This window comes from Oryza brachyantha, chromosome 1 (genome assembly GCF_000231095.2).
Source record: "Oryza brachyantha chromosome 1, ObraRS2, whole genome shotgun sequence".
NCBI lineage: Eukaryota > Viridiplantae > Streptophyta > Magnoliopsida > Poales > Poaceae > Oryza > Oryza brachyantha.
This window is the reverse complement of record NC_023163.2, coordinates 16,776,267-16,791,229: the sequence shown is the minus strand read 5'-3', so window position 1 is coordinate 16,791,229 and position 14,963 is coordinate 16,776,267. Positions and strand designations below refer to the sequence as shown.

Here is a 14,963-nt window from a genome sequence, read left to right as displayed (position 1 = left end):
ACGACGACGATGGCGAGGTGGGAACGCGGTGGGGGTGACGACGCCGGGTTGCTTTCGGGACAAGGAACGCGGGGGAAGGAGGCGAGCGAGACGGACCCATCTGCGTGCGTGCGGTGGAGAGAGAGCAGGAAACGGCGGGGAAGCTGAGAGCTGACCGCGCGCGCGGAGATGCGTGCCCGCGGGTGACGCGGTTTCGCAGGTGGGGGATAGCGGTGGATAGGCTGGCTGGCCCGGCACGACACCGCGTGGACCGGCCGCGGACGTGCCTGCCCTTTCGCGGATACCGGCCACGGGAGGAGACGGGAGGAGAGGCCACCGGCCGCATCCTTGAACGCGTGTAGCAGTGTGTGGGGTGGGGGACACGCGATGCACGGGGTGACGGGATGCGACCCGCGGTCAGCCTGCCGAATCGCCCATGCGCCCCGTGTCGGCGTGGCAGCATCGCCTCGCACCGCACATCCGCGAGAATGACCGCCGGGGTCGGGGCAGAGACAACGGCATCACGGTAAAAAAGTTCGGGGGAAAACCGCGGCGGCGTCGGTGTCGAGCCCGCCAGTCGCCGACATGCCTCGTGTGCCCCTCTCTCTTTTGGCGACCTTTTCGGGAGAGGCGGGACGTGGGGAGAGAGCCCGGGGCCACCGGCCACGTACTGATTTGCTTCTGCGACTCTCGCCTGCGACGCGGCACCGTGCTGATTTGTTGGCCGGCACAGAAACCGCCCAACGAGCCAGGCGGAGCCGCATAGGCGGTGGCCGGTGGGAGCTACGGAACAAGCCGCACCTCTATCCGGTGAAGGCGGTGTGCAAGACTGCACTTTGGGTATGTTTGAAGAGATTCACCCAACAACAGTTTTTTTTAAGCTGTTTCTGCTAGAAGCTGTTCTAAACGATTTACAGTTTCTGAGACAGATTCTGAAAAATAAAGCTGGAGAAGTTGGGTTTAGAAGCTTTTCTAGATTCTCATAAGCTAGGTATCAAGCCGCTGTTTCTCGAAATCTAAAGCTCTCCAAACAGACCCTTTATATACAGTAAAACTGTACACGAATTAGCAACAATCTAAAAATCTGTGATCCATCATTTATTATATTTACAATGTATCCATAGGCTTATGTTAAGCGTAAGCCAAATAGTTTATAATGATTAAAAATAAATTATAGATACATGTTTTTAGCTATCTTGGAACCAAAATTCATAAAAAATGCGACGATAAAGTTCAAACTGAGTTTTAAAATTTTAATTTAATTTATAAATATACATATAAGTGAAAAGACGAGGTTAATAAAAAAAAGTATGAAAGAAATTGACACTGGGTGTTTCCGATCAAGGTTTCGAGGTAAAAAATAAAAAGAGTTACCTACACATAAGTGGCTTATTAGTAAAGTGCGAAGGAAAAGGATTATGCGGACCGATTAGTCAATGAGTTGAGATGTTTTTAGAAAGTTTCACGTGTATCGTATACTCTCAAGTCTTGATCTTACGTGGTTGGTGTTCATATGGATTTGCCCTCAACCGCAATATTCATATGACCAGTACTATCGTAGAATCATTGAACATACCAAACAAGGTGATAGATTAATAAATGACAATACATCTTTGATATTTAGACGTTGTTAGTTCCTAAAATTTTTTTTCTAAAAACATCGTATCAAATCTTTGGACATCTAAATGAAGCATTAAATATAGATGAACTAAAAAACTAATTACACAGTTACGTGAGAAATTATGAAACGAATTTTTTGAGACTAATTAGTCTATGATTAGCTATATGTGCTACAGTAACCAATATGTGGTAATGATGACATAATTAGGCTAAAAAAAGATTCGTCTCGCAGTTTCCATGCGAGCTGTGAAATTCGTTTTTTCATTCGTGTCCGAAAATTCTTTCCAATATCCGATCAAACATCCGATATAACATTTGCACCAAAAACTTTTGTCATCTAAACATCCTCTTACATCTTGTTCAAACGAATATAATCGGTTAAAACATCAACTAACATAAAAACTCTCAACGTTTCATCGTCTCTTATAAATATAAAACATGGGGATTTGACCTTTGGCACCAAAAAAGACCTTTTTCCTAATGAAGTCGTCGCACAAGTGGATCAATTGGAAACGAAATCTAATCGGGTTGAACAGTCCACGAGCCAGTATGAACCGGCAGCGAGAAGGAGGCGAGGAGAAAAAAAGGAGTATGAACCGGGAGAGGAAGACCAGTACGAGCCGGTCAAACCAGACGCACATGTCCTGTTTGGGCAGTGCTAGCTAGTGGCCGACTGGGAAAATTTTGTCAACTAGAAAAAAGCGCAGCAAAGAATGAGAGAAAAAAAAATTGCCAATGAGAGAAAAAGAAGGCCATGATCGGGAGTAGGTAGAGAGAACGAAAGAATGCGGCTGCTGCTGCTTGCGGAGTAATTCTGTCTCGTCTAGGTTGATAATTCCAGTTGTATTTTATAACATTGCGGTTTTTAAAATATGTTTTATAATAATTTCTGTTATAATATATGAAATAAATTATTGTTTAATTTTATTAAAATATTCTGAGACTTATCTATGAATATTGTCTACCTGTTTTTTATAAACTAAATATTTAAAGCGTCGGATCCAAACTTTATCAAAACGACGTGAATGATAGAATAGAAGTGAGTACTATGACGGTATCAATGCTGGGAGGCCACACCATGTTCGGCCTGACCAGGTTAATTAAGTTCTTGGTCAAATCTGGTTGGTTTGTTGTGACTCATCTCGACACGTATTTGTCCATCTGCACAACCCAACTGGGCTAGGGCGGTATCCATGAATGAAGACGCCTTTTTTTTTTTCTTTCTGGATGTCCGAGGTTGCACGTTCTGGCATATCGTTTTCTTTTCTTTATGGCCGTATTGTTGGTTAGACCACGTTAAAGATAGAAATATTGTCTAGTTTTTAAATAGCTATTTTATGGTACGTACAGTAAAATTAATTACTATAAAATTAAAATATTTTAGAAATAAGATAATATTTTAGAAATAAGATGATCAACTTCTATACGAATATTTTTTTTAAAAAATATATCGTTTAGCAGTTCAAGAAACATGTATATAAAAACTGACTAATAATCTAGACAAAATAACACAGCTTATACTTTTATGCCCCAATCAGTATGATATCTGAATGGGCACCCTAGGATTGTTATTTGAATGTTTACGATGGATTCATTGTTTGCTAAAGGATGTCGAAATTGAATATTTTCCCCACCTTCTATCTGGTAGTGATAATCCAACGAAGAATTACACACGTGCTCACTTGTGTACAAGTTTTACTATTACCTCTATTTTATAATACAAGATGTTTCACTTTTTTGGTCGCAACGTTTAACCATTCGTCGTATTCAAGAAATTAGTACAAATATAAAAATGACAAGTCGTGCTTAAAGTTATTTTGATAATAAAGTAAGTCACAAACAAAAGAAATGATATTTCTATAATTTTTTGAATAAGACAAATATTCAAATATTACAAAAAAATCAAACATCTTACATTATGAAATGGTGGGAGTAGTATAAAATCTATAGCATTAATGTAGCAAGGCTATGGCACTTCAAAAATGTTTTTTTGAGATAGTTATAGCCTTTCTGTCTTAAAAGTTGAAACCCGAAATATTTGGAGAGATCGATGTTAATGGTCAAAGTTTAAATATGTTGATTTTAACTACAAATGAATTTGCTAAACATTCATTTACATTTTTTTCTTGAAAAAAGAATCGGCATTTTGACGTTTGGGTGCATGTCATGATTAGTAATTTATGTCTCACAAGCAATGATGTGTCCTGCTCATCGACTCTTCAGTGACTATAGTCTGTTATTGTACATGAAGTTATATTGAGTCATGGAATGATTTCGGTGAGGTCTAATTTGAGTAGGGTAAGGGATGTATCTCTAGTTGTGGAAGTGGTAAGAGACAAGAAAAAAAAGAGGCATATGCTTCTTTCACCAGCATTTGGGGAGGGAAGAAGAGAGGTGGCACATGAGTAGGGACAAGCTGCAAGGGAGTAGGTATAGCATCTCAACATAACAAAGAAGAATATGATTATACGAAGGGAATGAGTTGTTAACACAAGATAAAACTGATAAGCCTCATATTAATGCCATGGATCATGAGGCTGAGCTCCTCTTGGGAAGAAATAAACAAATCATTCCCTTAAAAGAGAGGAAGTAATCTAGAGTTAATATGAGAAATATAAGGGGTTGGACTTATTTAGAGTCAAATATCTAAACACTTATTTAATTGTTTTTTTACAACGTATCAGTAGTTGTCATGTCTTTTGATTTGCGTGTAAAATTGATGTTAGAAATCAACCTTTTGCCCTATATTATAAATGCGTTTAGCAGACGATTAAATGTTATAAGAAAAGTTCATAATCTCATAGTTTTCAATTTTATAATATTTAATTTCATTATTTATTCTATTAGATAACTATAAAAAAGTACAATAATCACCCGATGACCCGAAGAAACAGAATCAACAAAAATCCGTAGGTGCTGACGTACGTGCACCAAATCATTTCGTGGCCACACCTACCGTCGCAGTCCACTGAGCCACTGCCGCTCGTCTGCTGCAGCCAACGGCCACGCGGTTTTGGTCACGCGCGCACGCAGGTGCGTCACTGTGGGGTGCGGGTGGTGGTGGAGGCGGCCCCCGTCACCGCGACGCCAGGCTGACGTCGCCTTGCCCAGCGCATCAATGGCTAAGAGTGACAAGCTGGCATGGTTTAGCCTCGTAATCGCCATTAACAAAGCGCAAAGCCGATCGAGTATAAGCCGGCGACGCTGACGAAGATGGCCAGATTGATAGGCCTAGTTGACCCGGGGAGAGATGTCCAGGGTTTTCAATTTTTTTTAAAAAAATATCACATCGAATATTTAAACACGTAAATAGAGCACTAACAATGGGAAAAAACTAATTGCACATTTTTAGAGAAATTGTGATACGAATCTTTTAAGTCTAATTAGTCCATGATTAAATATAAGTGCTACAGTCCAAATGAGCTATAAATTTTATCTTTTATTCGTGATAAAAAATCTCAATCAAACGTTCGACGTGAAACCTAAAATTTTCTTTTCACCCACCAAACAGGGTCTCAATGAATCACAGCAGTACGAGGGTGTTGACTTCGCCCCCTGTGAGCGAAAGTAGTGTGTTTTTGGTGATTTTGGATCCCTGAAATTTGGACTTTTTGGTTGTGTGAATTCTCGTGATCTTTGTCACGTAGGGACCATCTAGATCATGGATATTTTTTAGTTTTTGTCATATCGAATGTTTGAACGTTAATTAGAAGTATTAAATATAGACCAATAACAAAACTAATTGTATAAATAAAGGCTATTTCATTAGACAAAATTTTTTAAGTCCAATTAATCCATGATTAGTAAATGTTTACTGTCGCATCACATTCGCTAATCATGGATTAATTAGGCTCAATAGATTTATCTCGCGAAATAGTCCAGAGTATGAGGTGAGTTTTATTAATAGTCTATATTTAATACTTTTAATTAGTGTCCAAACATTCAACGTGACAGGAACTAAAATAAAGCCCCTGCAAACAAACCTGGCCTTAGCTCTATTTGTGAAAGAGTAAATAAAAACCTATATAAAGCCATTCTTAAGATACCAAAAATGCAAAAAATGCTTTTCAATAATCAAGCATTAGGGTGTAATTTAAAGCGACTTTGCCGGGAATTATGTAAAAATAAACTATGAAGTCGTTCGTCACTTTCCTTATTAAAAAAGAAAAGAAATAAACCTTGAAATCGACCTTGTTTTATAATTTATGGCATGTGGCTGTGTCAACCAGTACCTTGTGACCTTCTATCATGACTTAGGAGAATCACCATTATTATTTCGTGCTTCTTCCGTTCCAGAATAAAACTATTTGTATCATCATTGACCCTAAAATGTTGTTATTTGTGTATACATCTTCTCATCTCAACCAATCATGCTCATTATCTATTTAATTTTCTTTTGTGTATTTTCTTCTCAACCAACCATGACTTTACTTCTATCATTTTCATCTATTTTCTTAATACCCACAAAACATAGCTCGAAATACTTATATTTTGGACGAAAAGTATATCATTTACTATTGTGCCTGTCTAGTAAAAATATCACGAGTGATACACGTTTTATTCAACATATCAGTCCATGACACAATTATAAGTCTGTGTTGATATACATTTGCTGCACTTACCAAAAGTCATCACTAGCAGAAAGAGACATTGGTAGAGGCTGTTTGGATCCAGAGATTTTTTTAGTCTCTTGTCACATCGAACGTTTGGACGTTAATTAGGAGTATTAAATATAGACTGATAACAAAACTAATTGTATAAATAAAGGCATTTCATTAGATAAATTTTTTAAACCTAATTAACTCACAATTAGCAAATGTTTATTGTAGCATCACATTCGCTAATTATGTACTAATTATGCTTAATAGATTCGTCACGCGAAATAGTCCAGAGTGTGTGGTGAGTTTTATTAATAGTCTATATTTAGTACTTCTAATTAGTGTTCAAACATTCGATGTGACATGGACTTTAAAAAAAGCAGGAGGAATCCAAACACCCCCTTAGCTGAAGATCCACTTTGTAATAGAGCATCACATCAATCTATCTATAGTAACTGGATACTTGGAGAAAACTCTTGCATTAAATCTGGTATTTGGTTAAGTAGCTAAGATCATGATTTGAGAGTTTGGGTCAAATAAAGTATGCAATTGAAGATATCATGGACTCTTTAGTTTTAGTTTTCTAAAATTTGGAATTAATAAATAATGTTAATTTAATTCTAAAATAACAAACCAACAAGCTGCAATACTTTTTTTTAAGTTTATGCCACTGTAGCAGAAAATAAACAATATTTTAGAGCATGATTTAATATGAGTATCTATAATAATAACAATAGTAGCCCATACTACATGCGGGTTAATAACTAGTTGCATCAGTTTTGGAAATAATCAAATGTATAACATACTCCCTGCAATCACAATAGAAGCCTGAGTTCTTCTCTATATAATTTCCTTAGTTTTTTTTCGGGTTTTTTCACGCACTTCCCGAATTGCTAAGCGGTGCGTTTTTTTAAAAGTTTCTATTTAGAAATTCTCTTGTTACCTTTCTTAAGTAGATTTTTTTAAACTTTACAGTACTTAATTCATAGTTTATACCATTAAATAGCTATCAAAAAATTTTAAAAAACTCTTTTATCTTTATCTTCATCTTTATAAAAGAACACAACCTAGGTATTTCTAGTAATTTCAGAAGAGACTAAGGTGGAGGTAAAATGCATGAGATTTATGAGGGTAGCTGGGTAGGGAAATCAGTAATCCAAAAATACTTACTCCCTCCTTCCCTAAACGTTTGACGTCATTGACTTTTTTATACACGTTTGATTACTCGTCTTATTCAAAAAAGATACATAATTGTTAATTATTTTTATATCATTTCATCTATTTTTAAATAATATTTTTATGCATATATATAACTTTACATATTTGAAAAAAATTTTGAATAAGCAAATAGTCAAACGTTTATAAAATGAATCAACAACGTCAAATGTTTATGGACCGAGACAGTATATTTGTAGCGAATAACTAAGAGCATCTCTAACAAATGCCTAAAAATTAGTCCCCAATAATCTTGGATTAGGGTCCTCCCAAAATATTTTAGCCCTCAAAACATATCCCAACTCCAACAATTGCCCCCAAAATTGGTTCCTAAAATTTGTTAGTCAGCCACGTCGGAAATTACTGTTAGCTAGGCCAAAGTGTTGTATCCATAAAAATCTGATAACACATATATAAAATGTAGGACATAAGAGTAACTGAATCAAATAAGTTAAGTTCATGATCCACTAGAATGATCAGAAGGTGATATCATGCACCCATTGTAGCATATGTATCTTCAGATAAGTTCAGAATGACAGAAATATGATCTAATTTTAGTTCAGTGTCGAACAATGAATATCATGGATTTCTAGATATTTATAAAATAAAAACTAACAATTATTTATATTTGCTCATATGTCATTCTCCCATAACAGAGAAACTATACCTTTTTTTTACAACTTGTGATAGATAAATAACCATAGATAGGACATGAGCATAAAAAATAACGGTGGTGGTGCCGAGGTGGACAAAAAATGGTGCCAGGTGAAAAGAATTAGCGTGAATCGTGAGATTGGAAGTCCCAGTAGATGGCCTAAATTTGGCTCAAAGAATAACGGTGCTTGGGGATGCTAAAAAATTGGGAGCTTTTTTGAGCAATTGTTGGAGTACGTTTTTAGCTTTTAATACCAATATTTGATTTTTTGTGGTTCATATTGGAGTGTCGTTGGAGATGCTCTGATAGGCGAATCCGGTTTCACATATGAGCAGTATTACTGTAGGGTATGCTGTAGAGAACCCCAACCTCCCAAAAATAGTCTGCAATGTGGTTCATATTGGAGTGCCGCGTTCTAATCAACTGTGGACTTTGACTGATTAGGCGCATGCGAAGCAATAGATATAATTAATGTAAAATTAATTAATTGTTGATTATTACAAGTTAAAAAATAATTTACTTAATTTTTTAAAGTAAAAATCTTTATATAAGACGTAGTGTTTAGTAGTTTGAAATGAAAAACGTAATAACAGAAGTCGAGGAGAAATTAAGTGGCCGTTTAGATCTAGAAACTTTTTTAGTCCATTGTCATATCGGATGTTTGTACGTTAATTATAAATATTAAATATAGACTGATAACAAAACTATTTGTATAAATAAAAGCTATTTCATTTGATAAAATTTTTAAACATAACTAATCCACAATTAGCAAATGTTTACTGTAGCATCACATTTGCTAATCACGAACTAATTAGGTTCAATAGATTCGTCTCGTGAAATAGTCCAAAATACGAGGTGAATTTTATTAATAATATATATTTAATAATACTAATTAGTGTCCACTCATTCGATACGATATAAACTTAAAAAAAGTTGGAGTGAAACAAACAAGTCTAAGCTCCAGAGGCTGAAAAAGAACGCGGGATGGGCCTCAGTCTTCGCCCGTCAGTGCCCTTGATTTTGGTCCGTCCGTCACGGGAATGGGCCGGAAATTTTGGGCCTCCTAAGCCTCAGGGCATCAAACCCGGTCAGGTCCGGCCCAACGACGGCCACACGAACCCGACCGCCGGCGCAGCCACAGCCAATCCCATCGGGACAGCCGGACGGGCCGACCCGCCGGCGGAGCGCGAGCCCTAGGCGGAGCAACGCGGCGGCGGCGGAGACGAAGAGGAGGAGGTCGGGAAGATGTCGTCGGTGTACGTGCTGGAGCCGCCGACCAAGGGCAAGGTGGTGGTGCAGACGACGGCTGGCCCGCTCGACATCGAGCTGTGGCCGAAGGAGGCCCCAAAGGCGGCGCGCAACTTCGTGCAGCTCTGCCTCGAGGGCTACTACGACGGCACCCTCTTCCACCGCGTCATCAAGTCCTTCCTCGTCCAGGGCGGCGACCCCACCGGCACCGGCACCGGTGAGATCCCAAGTCCTTATTAAGCCTTTTCCTATCTAGGGTTTGTGATTCCGTACTGTACTGATTAGTCTGATCAGAATTTCTACCTTGAGCGAATGGTGTGACCGAAAGCTTGGAATATGCTGACTGGTTGATCACGGATTGTGTTAGTGTTTTGCGTATGAGCCGTTATGTAATTGGGGAATTGTATAGTGCTTTTGAATTGAAGCTGATGCTTGTGTCCAATTCCTACCCTGCAGGGGGTGAGAGCATATATGGTGCCCCGTTTGCGGATGAGTTCCATTCACGCTTGAGGTTTAACCACAGGGGTTTAGTGGCGTGTGCCAATGCTGGCACGCCGCACTCGAACGGAAGCCAATTCTTTATCAGCCTCGACCGTTGCGAATGGCTCGATAAGAAGAATACCATCTTTGGGAAGGTACCGTGTTTGCCTTGAGTGTTGACCGCTGGACAGTGCTTGGGGCTATGCATTTCATTTAGATTTTAGGGTGATTATGGTTGGTTATGATGTTGTATGCAGGTCACCGGCGATTCTATTTTCAACCTTTTAGCCTTGGCTGATGGTGAGACAGATAAGGATGATCGACCTGTGTACCCACAGAAAATTCTTTCAGTTGAGGTTGTCTTTTGTTCTCCCATTTTTGGTGCTCTTCCACTTTGTTATGGTATCTACAATTTGATAATATAATACACTTCTCAAACTACTTATGGTAAAACCAACTTATTTAATGGTTGGCTATCTCTGCTCTATTTCTGAAGGTGCTTTGGAACCCGTTTGATGATATTGTTCCAAGACAACTTAAGAAGACTGAGCCTACGGCCAAGTTGGATACTGAGGCGAAACCAAAGAAGAAAGCTGTTAAGTAAGTTGACTGCCTTTATATGTCGTCCTCGAAAATATAGATGTGCACTTGTTTTGACTTGTTTTATTCATCATACAGGCAACTTAATGTGCTTTCGTTTGGAGACGAAGTAGAAGAGGAGGAGAATGAGGCAACATCCTCTGGGAAGGACAAAATTAAAAGTATTCATGATGTGTTGGATGATCCCCGGTTTCTTAAAGGGGAACCACAGGATGAACAACTAGTAAGTACTATCACTTGCAGTGAAAGAAATTTTTATGGTACATTTATATTGGCAATTGACCAGTGAACATACCACAGTAGCAATAATATGAGAAAACGGACTATTCAGTAGTGCTAATGTATCAGAGCCTTAAAGCATCTCCAAAAGAATGGCTAAAATTTGACTCTCCAAATCTTAATTTAGATAGTCATGTCAAAATATTACATTTCCAAATTGATGTGCACTACAACAGACTCTCCATCCTCACTCTCCAAATCCTAACGGCTAGGACGATGACTTGTGGACCCAGCCATGTGGGACCCACAAATAGCAATCCTACTGGGTGGGAGGATGACTTGCTAGATTTGACCATTGAGGAGGCATGTTTGGCCATTCAAATGGTATGGCAAGTCAAATAGTTAGTCTCTTGGAGGACAATTTTTCAGCATAATTGCTCTTACAGTATGAAAACAGGACTTGATGTGCCATTTTTTTCTACTTTATCAAGGAAGATGGTCTACTTGAGCTATTTATATTTGTATTTCAGTTCCCACTAGTTCATACTTCATAGCCAAGTATCTACTTACAAGAAACTGAGCCAAATATTAGGCGTCCTTTGGAACACGTGAATTGTTATGCCTGATTCCTGCAGGAATTGAACCGTATCCTGGAAATTCCTTTTTATTAAAGGATGCCTTACTTTATTTTCCAGAAAATATGCTGTCACCGCAAAATCACTCTGTACTTAGTACTAATAGGGATTGTCTCATTTATGATCTGGTTTCCTCTTATATGCTGTTCATCAATGATGCACAATCTGTCTTTTGTTGCTTTTGGGCATACGCTGTTACTCTGCTCAAATTTTGCAACTACAATGCCACCTTTATATTATGTTAAGAATCAACTTGTTTGGAGGGTCTGAAGTAGCAAGATGCCATCACAAACATTTTATATTCTGATAAATACCAATTACTGTCACATTTTCCATCCTAACGGCATGAACATGAAGTGCCCATCTTGCCCCTTACGTCGTGCCTTTTAATTTCATTTTGTTTTCCTATATTCTTACTTAGGCAGTTTCACCCTTGTAACATGCCAAAATTTTAAGTATTTTTAAATATCAGCTTATGTGAATTTTTGGATTTTTTCAAGTCAGTAACTAGGAAAACATTTCATAATTTTAAAGCAAACATTTTTTGTTTTGAAATTAAATATAATATGGCTAATTTATGTAATTATTAAATTCATAATCTATTTTACTCCGTTGCTCATCCCTCCACGGATACTTTTGGAAGGGCAAAAACTGTCCTATTTGGATTTTGTCTCACCAAAATGGATGTTAAGGAAGTGGATGGAAAATTTGGGAGCACTAGTATTTCCCAGAATTTTTCACGTTTGATGCTCGCATTTTTCTACATGAGATATTTTGGATAGTAATTTTCAGAATTTACTGTATTAAGTAGTTTAACATCCTGTTAAATGTAAATTCCATTGTGCTTATTCCAATGTTGCAGTCCAAGGAGCAAGAGGACAAGAAAAAGGAGACCGTTCTATCTGTCAGGGAGGCTTTAGTATCGAAAAAATCTGACTTCAGAGAGCCAGAACATGATTCAGAAACAGATGATTATCCTGACGATGAGAATGAGGAGGATTTTGATAACAGAATGCGCTCTCAAATTCTAAGAAAACGCAGGGAGCTTGGGGACATTCGCCCTAGTGAAACCTCCAAAAAAACAGGTAACTGATCTTTCATATTTATTTTTTCCTTTTAGAAACCATCAATGTCCAACTGTGGAACACTTTGATAGTACTGTAACAGTTTTGGCAGGCAGTGATCTGCTATTTCCTGCCAATGTTTACAATTTTTTTCTCCATAATACTTATGCATTATGATGGTTTAATATTGGCTAGAAAACTAATGCACTTTATTTTGTTGCTTGGTACAGATAAAGCACACCGTAAAGATAAGGAGTTACCAGCTCACAGGTTAATTATCTACTGTATTTGTGTGTAACATTATCCATAACATATCTTCATGTATTGAAATAGCTGTTGTAATGTTGAAAAGGTTGGTTAGTTTAAGGCCTGTAGGCTATGTAATAGTATTAAATAACTATAATATACTCTTTTTCAACATCACCATGTAGAACATTGCACAACTATCATGTATCCCCTTGGAGTCCCTCTCTTATACATTATTACGTTATTATGGTCTGAAATGTCAGTTGGTACCGATATTTACATTTGGTAATTGGCAAACTAATATCCAGGCTTATACAAGAATCTGTCTGAAGCTCCAAATGTACGCTATCTTGCGTTTTTTCTTATTTATAACCAGAATCAATCTTAGAAATGTGGTTTATTTATGTGCGTCCTTTAACCATAATGTTGTTCAGAATTAGGGGACCATGGCATTCTGGATTTATAAACATAATTTTAAGGGAGATTTCAATGGTTTTACTAAATTTTTACCGATGTGATATTTGCAGGAGTGACGACGATAATGTCGATGACGATGATGATGAAGACCACCGGTCAACCAAGTCTCGAAAACTTTCTATGAAGAAAAAAGGCATTGGCTCAGAAGCCAGTGCAGAAAGAATGTCCACAGGAGATGCTAATTTGCAACTACTGAATCCAGCTGAACAAGAGAAACACTTGAAAAAACAGAAAAGGCGCCGTCTTCAAGGTCGTGAAGATGAGGTAGCGATTCTTTTTTGCTTGCTTGTAATTTTAACTTCTTTTTATACCATGCCAAGATGTTCATGCCTATTCATAATCTGATTAACATCACACCTACCTGTTAGCTTTTGCGTTCTCTAAGTTGAGTTGTGCAATGTTTCTTACCTGATGTTTTTCTTGTTAGACTTTAGCGAAGTTACAGAAATTTAAGGCTTCCTTTCTCAGTAAGAATCCTGCAACTAGTAACACAGAAAATAAGGGTGATGAAGTGGAGGATTACACAGGGTGGCACAGCAACCGGTTGACTTTTAAACCTGATTCCTCTAAGGTATGCTAACACATCCCCTCCTGTTCATTCTCTCATCTTTTGAGCACATAAATAGTAGATAGATTCATTGTGTGAGGATTTAGCCTGAGCTATATTCTGATATTTACAGGACGGAATGACGAGGAAAGATGATCCAGATGACTATGTAGTGGTTGATCCTCTTCTGGAGAAAGGAAAACAAAAATTCAACAAGATGCAAGCAAAGCTTAAGCGGAGAGAGCGTGAATGGGCAGGCAGATCTCTGACCTGACCGCTGCTTGAGGTGCTATATTGTTTCCTTAATAAGCTAGCTTAACACTTACATGTACCCAAAACTTTCTTTCATCATGGGTCTTGATGGTAGTAGGCCTTTCTGACTTTTCCAGCTTGCAATAATTTAACCTTTGTTTCCCTCTCAGAGCTGCATCGTGGAAAAGATTTCTCATTTCATATCAGTGCCGCGGCTGCAGCTTTGGTCGTGTTAATTGTACACTGTTTCGGATGGTATGATATGATTTATGGTAGAGGGACCACCTGTAGACTAGTGTTTTGAACATTTGTATAATTGTCAATGAAACTGTAAATAACAATTGTACAATTCAAACCGTTTTTTTTCTGGTACTATTGTCGACAGCCTTCTTTGTTTTAGACGCTCTTGTTAACATTTGCTAAGGTTCATAACATCCTTGTTAAGGAGCAGTGGTTCTCTTTTCTAGTTTCTTTCATGTTATCATGTGCAACAGAATAATTTATTTAGATGACCACATAAGTGATCTGGTTTATCTCGGAAATAACAGTTCGACGTTGTCACAGGCAGGCATCACTAACGTTGCAGGCTTGAGCGATTAGAGTTTGACTAGTCTCAAATAAACAGCCTGTAGCATGATTTGCCAACGTGGATGAAGTGCTTTTCCCGGTTCATCACTCATCAGGCCTAAATGACATTTGCATTTCGCCTAGCTTTCTTCTTGTGTTAACAAGGCATGGTACTGGATCTTTTATTTTACAAGGCATGCTCCTGGGTTTAACTAAAAAACCGTAAAGATCGTGAGAATTCTGCTATTATTTTTAGTTCAATAGCCTATTTCCACAATTCTTTCGACATGTAAAGGGTGCGCAGGCATTCCACCCAAAATGATGTACTACTAGTAATTTTTTTTCTAGTTCCAAGGTGAATTCAGGTACTCTTTGTAGTTGCACGAAACACTAGACGCCATAGATATTACTAGGAGTGGACAGAAAGCTCGTAGCTCGTTAGCTCGCTTAAATCGTGATAAACTTGGCTCGGCTCGTTTCATTTTTCTAACGAGCTGAGCCAGTATTTTAGCTCGTTAGAGATAACGAGACAGCTCGAGCTGGCTCGTGAGCTACTCACGA

The 14,963-nt window shown here is 38.1% G+C and overlaps 1 protein-coding gene across 1 annotated transcript; it reads left to right on the top strand.

Annotated features, from left to right (window-relative positions):
* The first annotated feature begins 9,221 nt into the window (after nucleotides 1-9,221).
* Nucleotides 9,222-14,346, top strand: LOC102713152 (peptidyl-prolyl cis-trans isomerase CYP57). The gene is made up of 11 exons (XM_006645971.3): nucleotides 9,222-9,532; nucleotides 9,772-9,950; nucleotides 10,053-10,151; nucleotides 10,292-10,395; nucleotides 10,474-10,618; nucleotides 12,112-12,334; nucleotides 12,544-12,583; nucleotides 13,087-13,300; nucleotides 13,464-13,607; nucleotides 13,717-13,869; nucleotides 14,006-14,346. Exons 1-10 carry the CDS (start codon nucleotides 9,313-9,315, stop codon nucleotides 13,855-13,857), a joined length of 1,509 nt encoding a protein of 502 aa, XP_006646034.1. The 5' UTR covers nucleotides 9,222-9,312; the 3' UTR covers nucleotides 13,858-13,869; nucleotides 14,006-14,346.
* The last annotated feature ends 617 nt before the right edge of the window (nucleotides 14,347-14,963 follow it).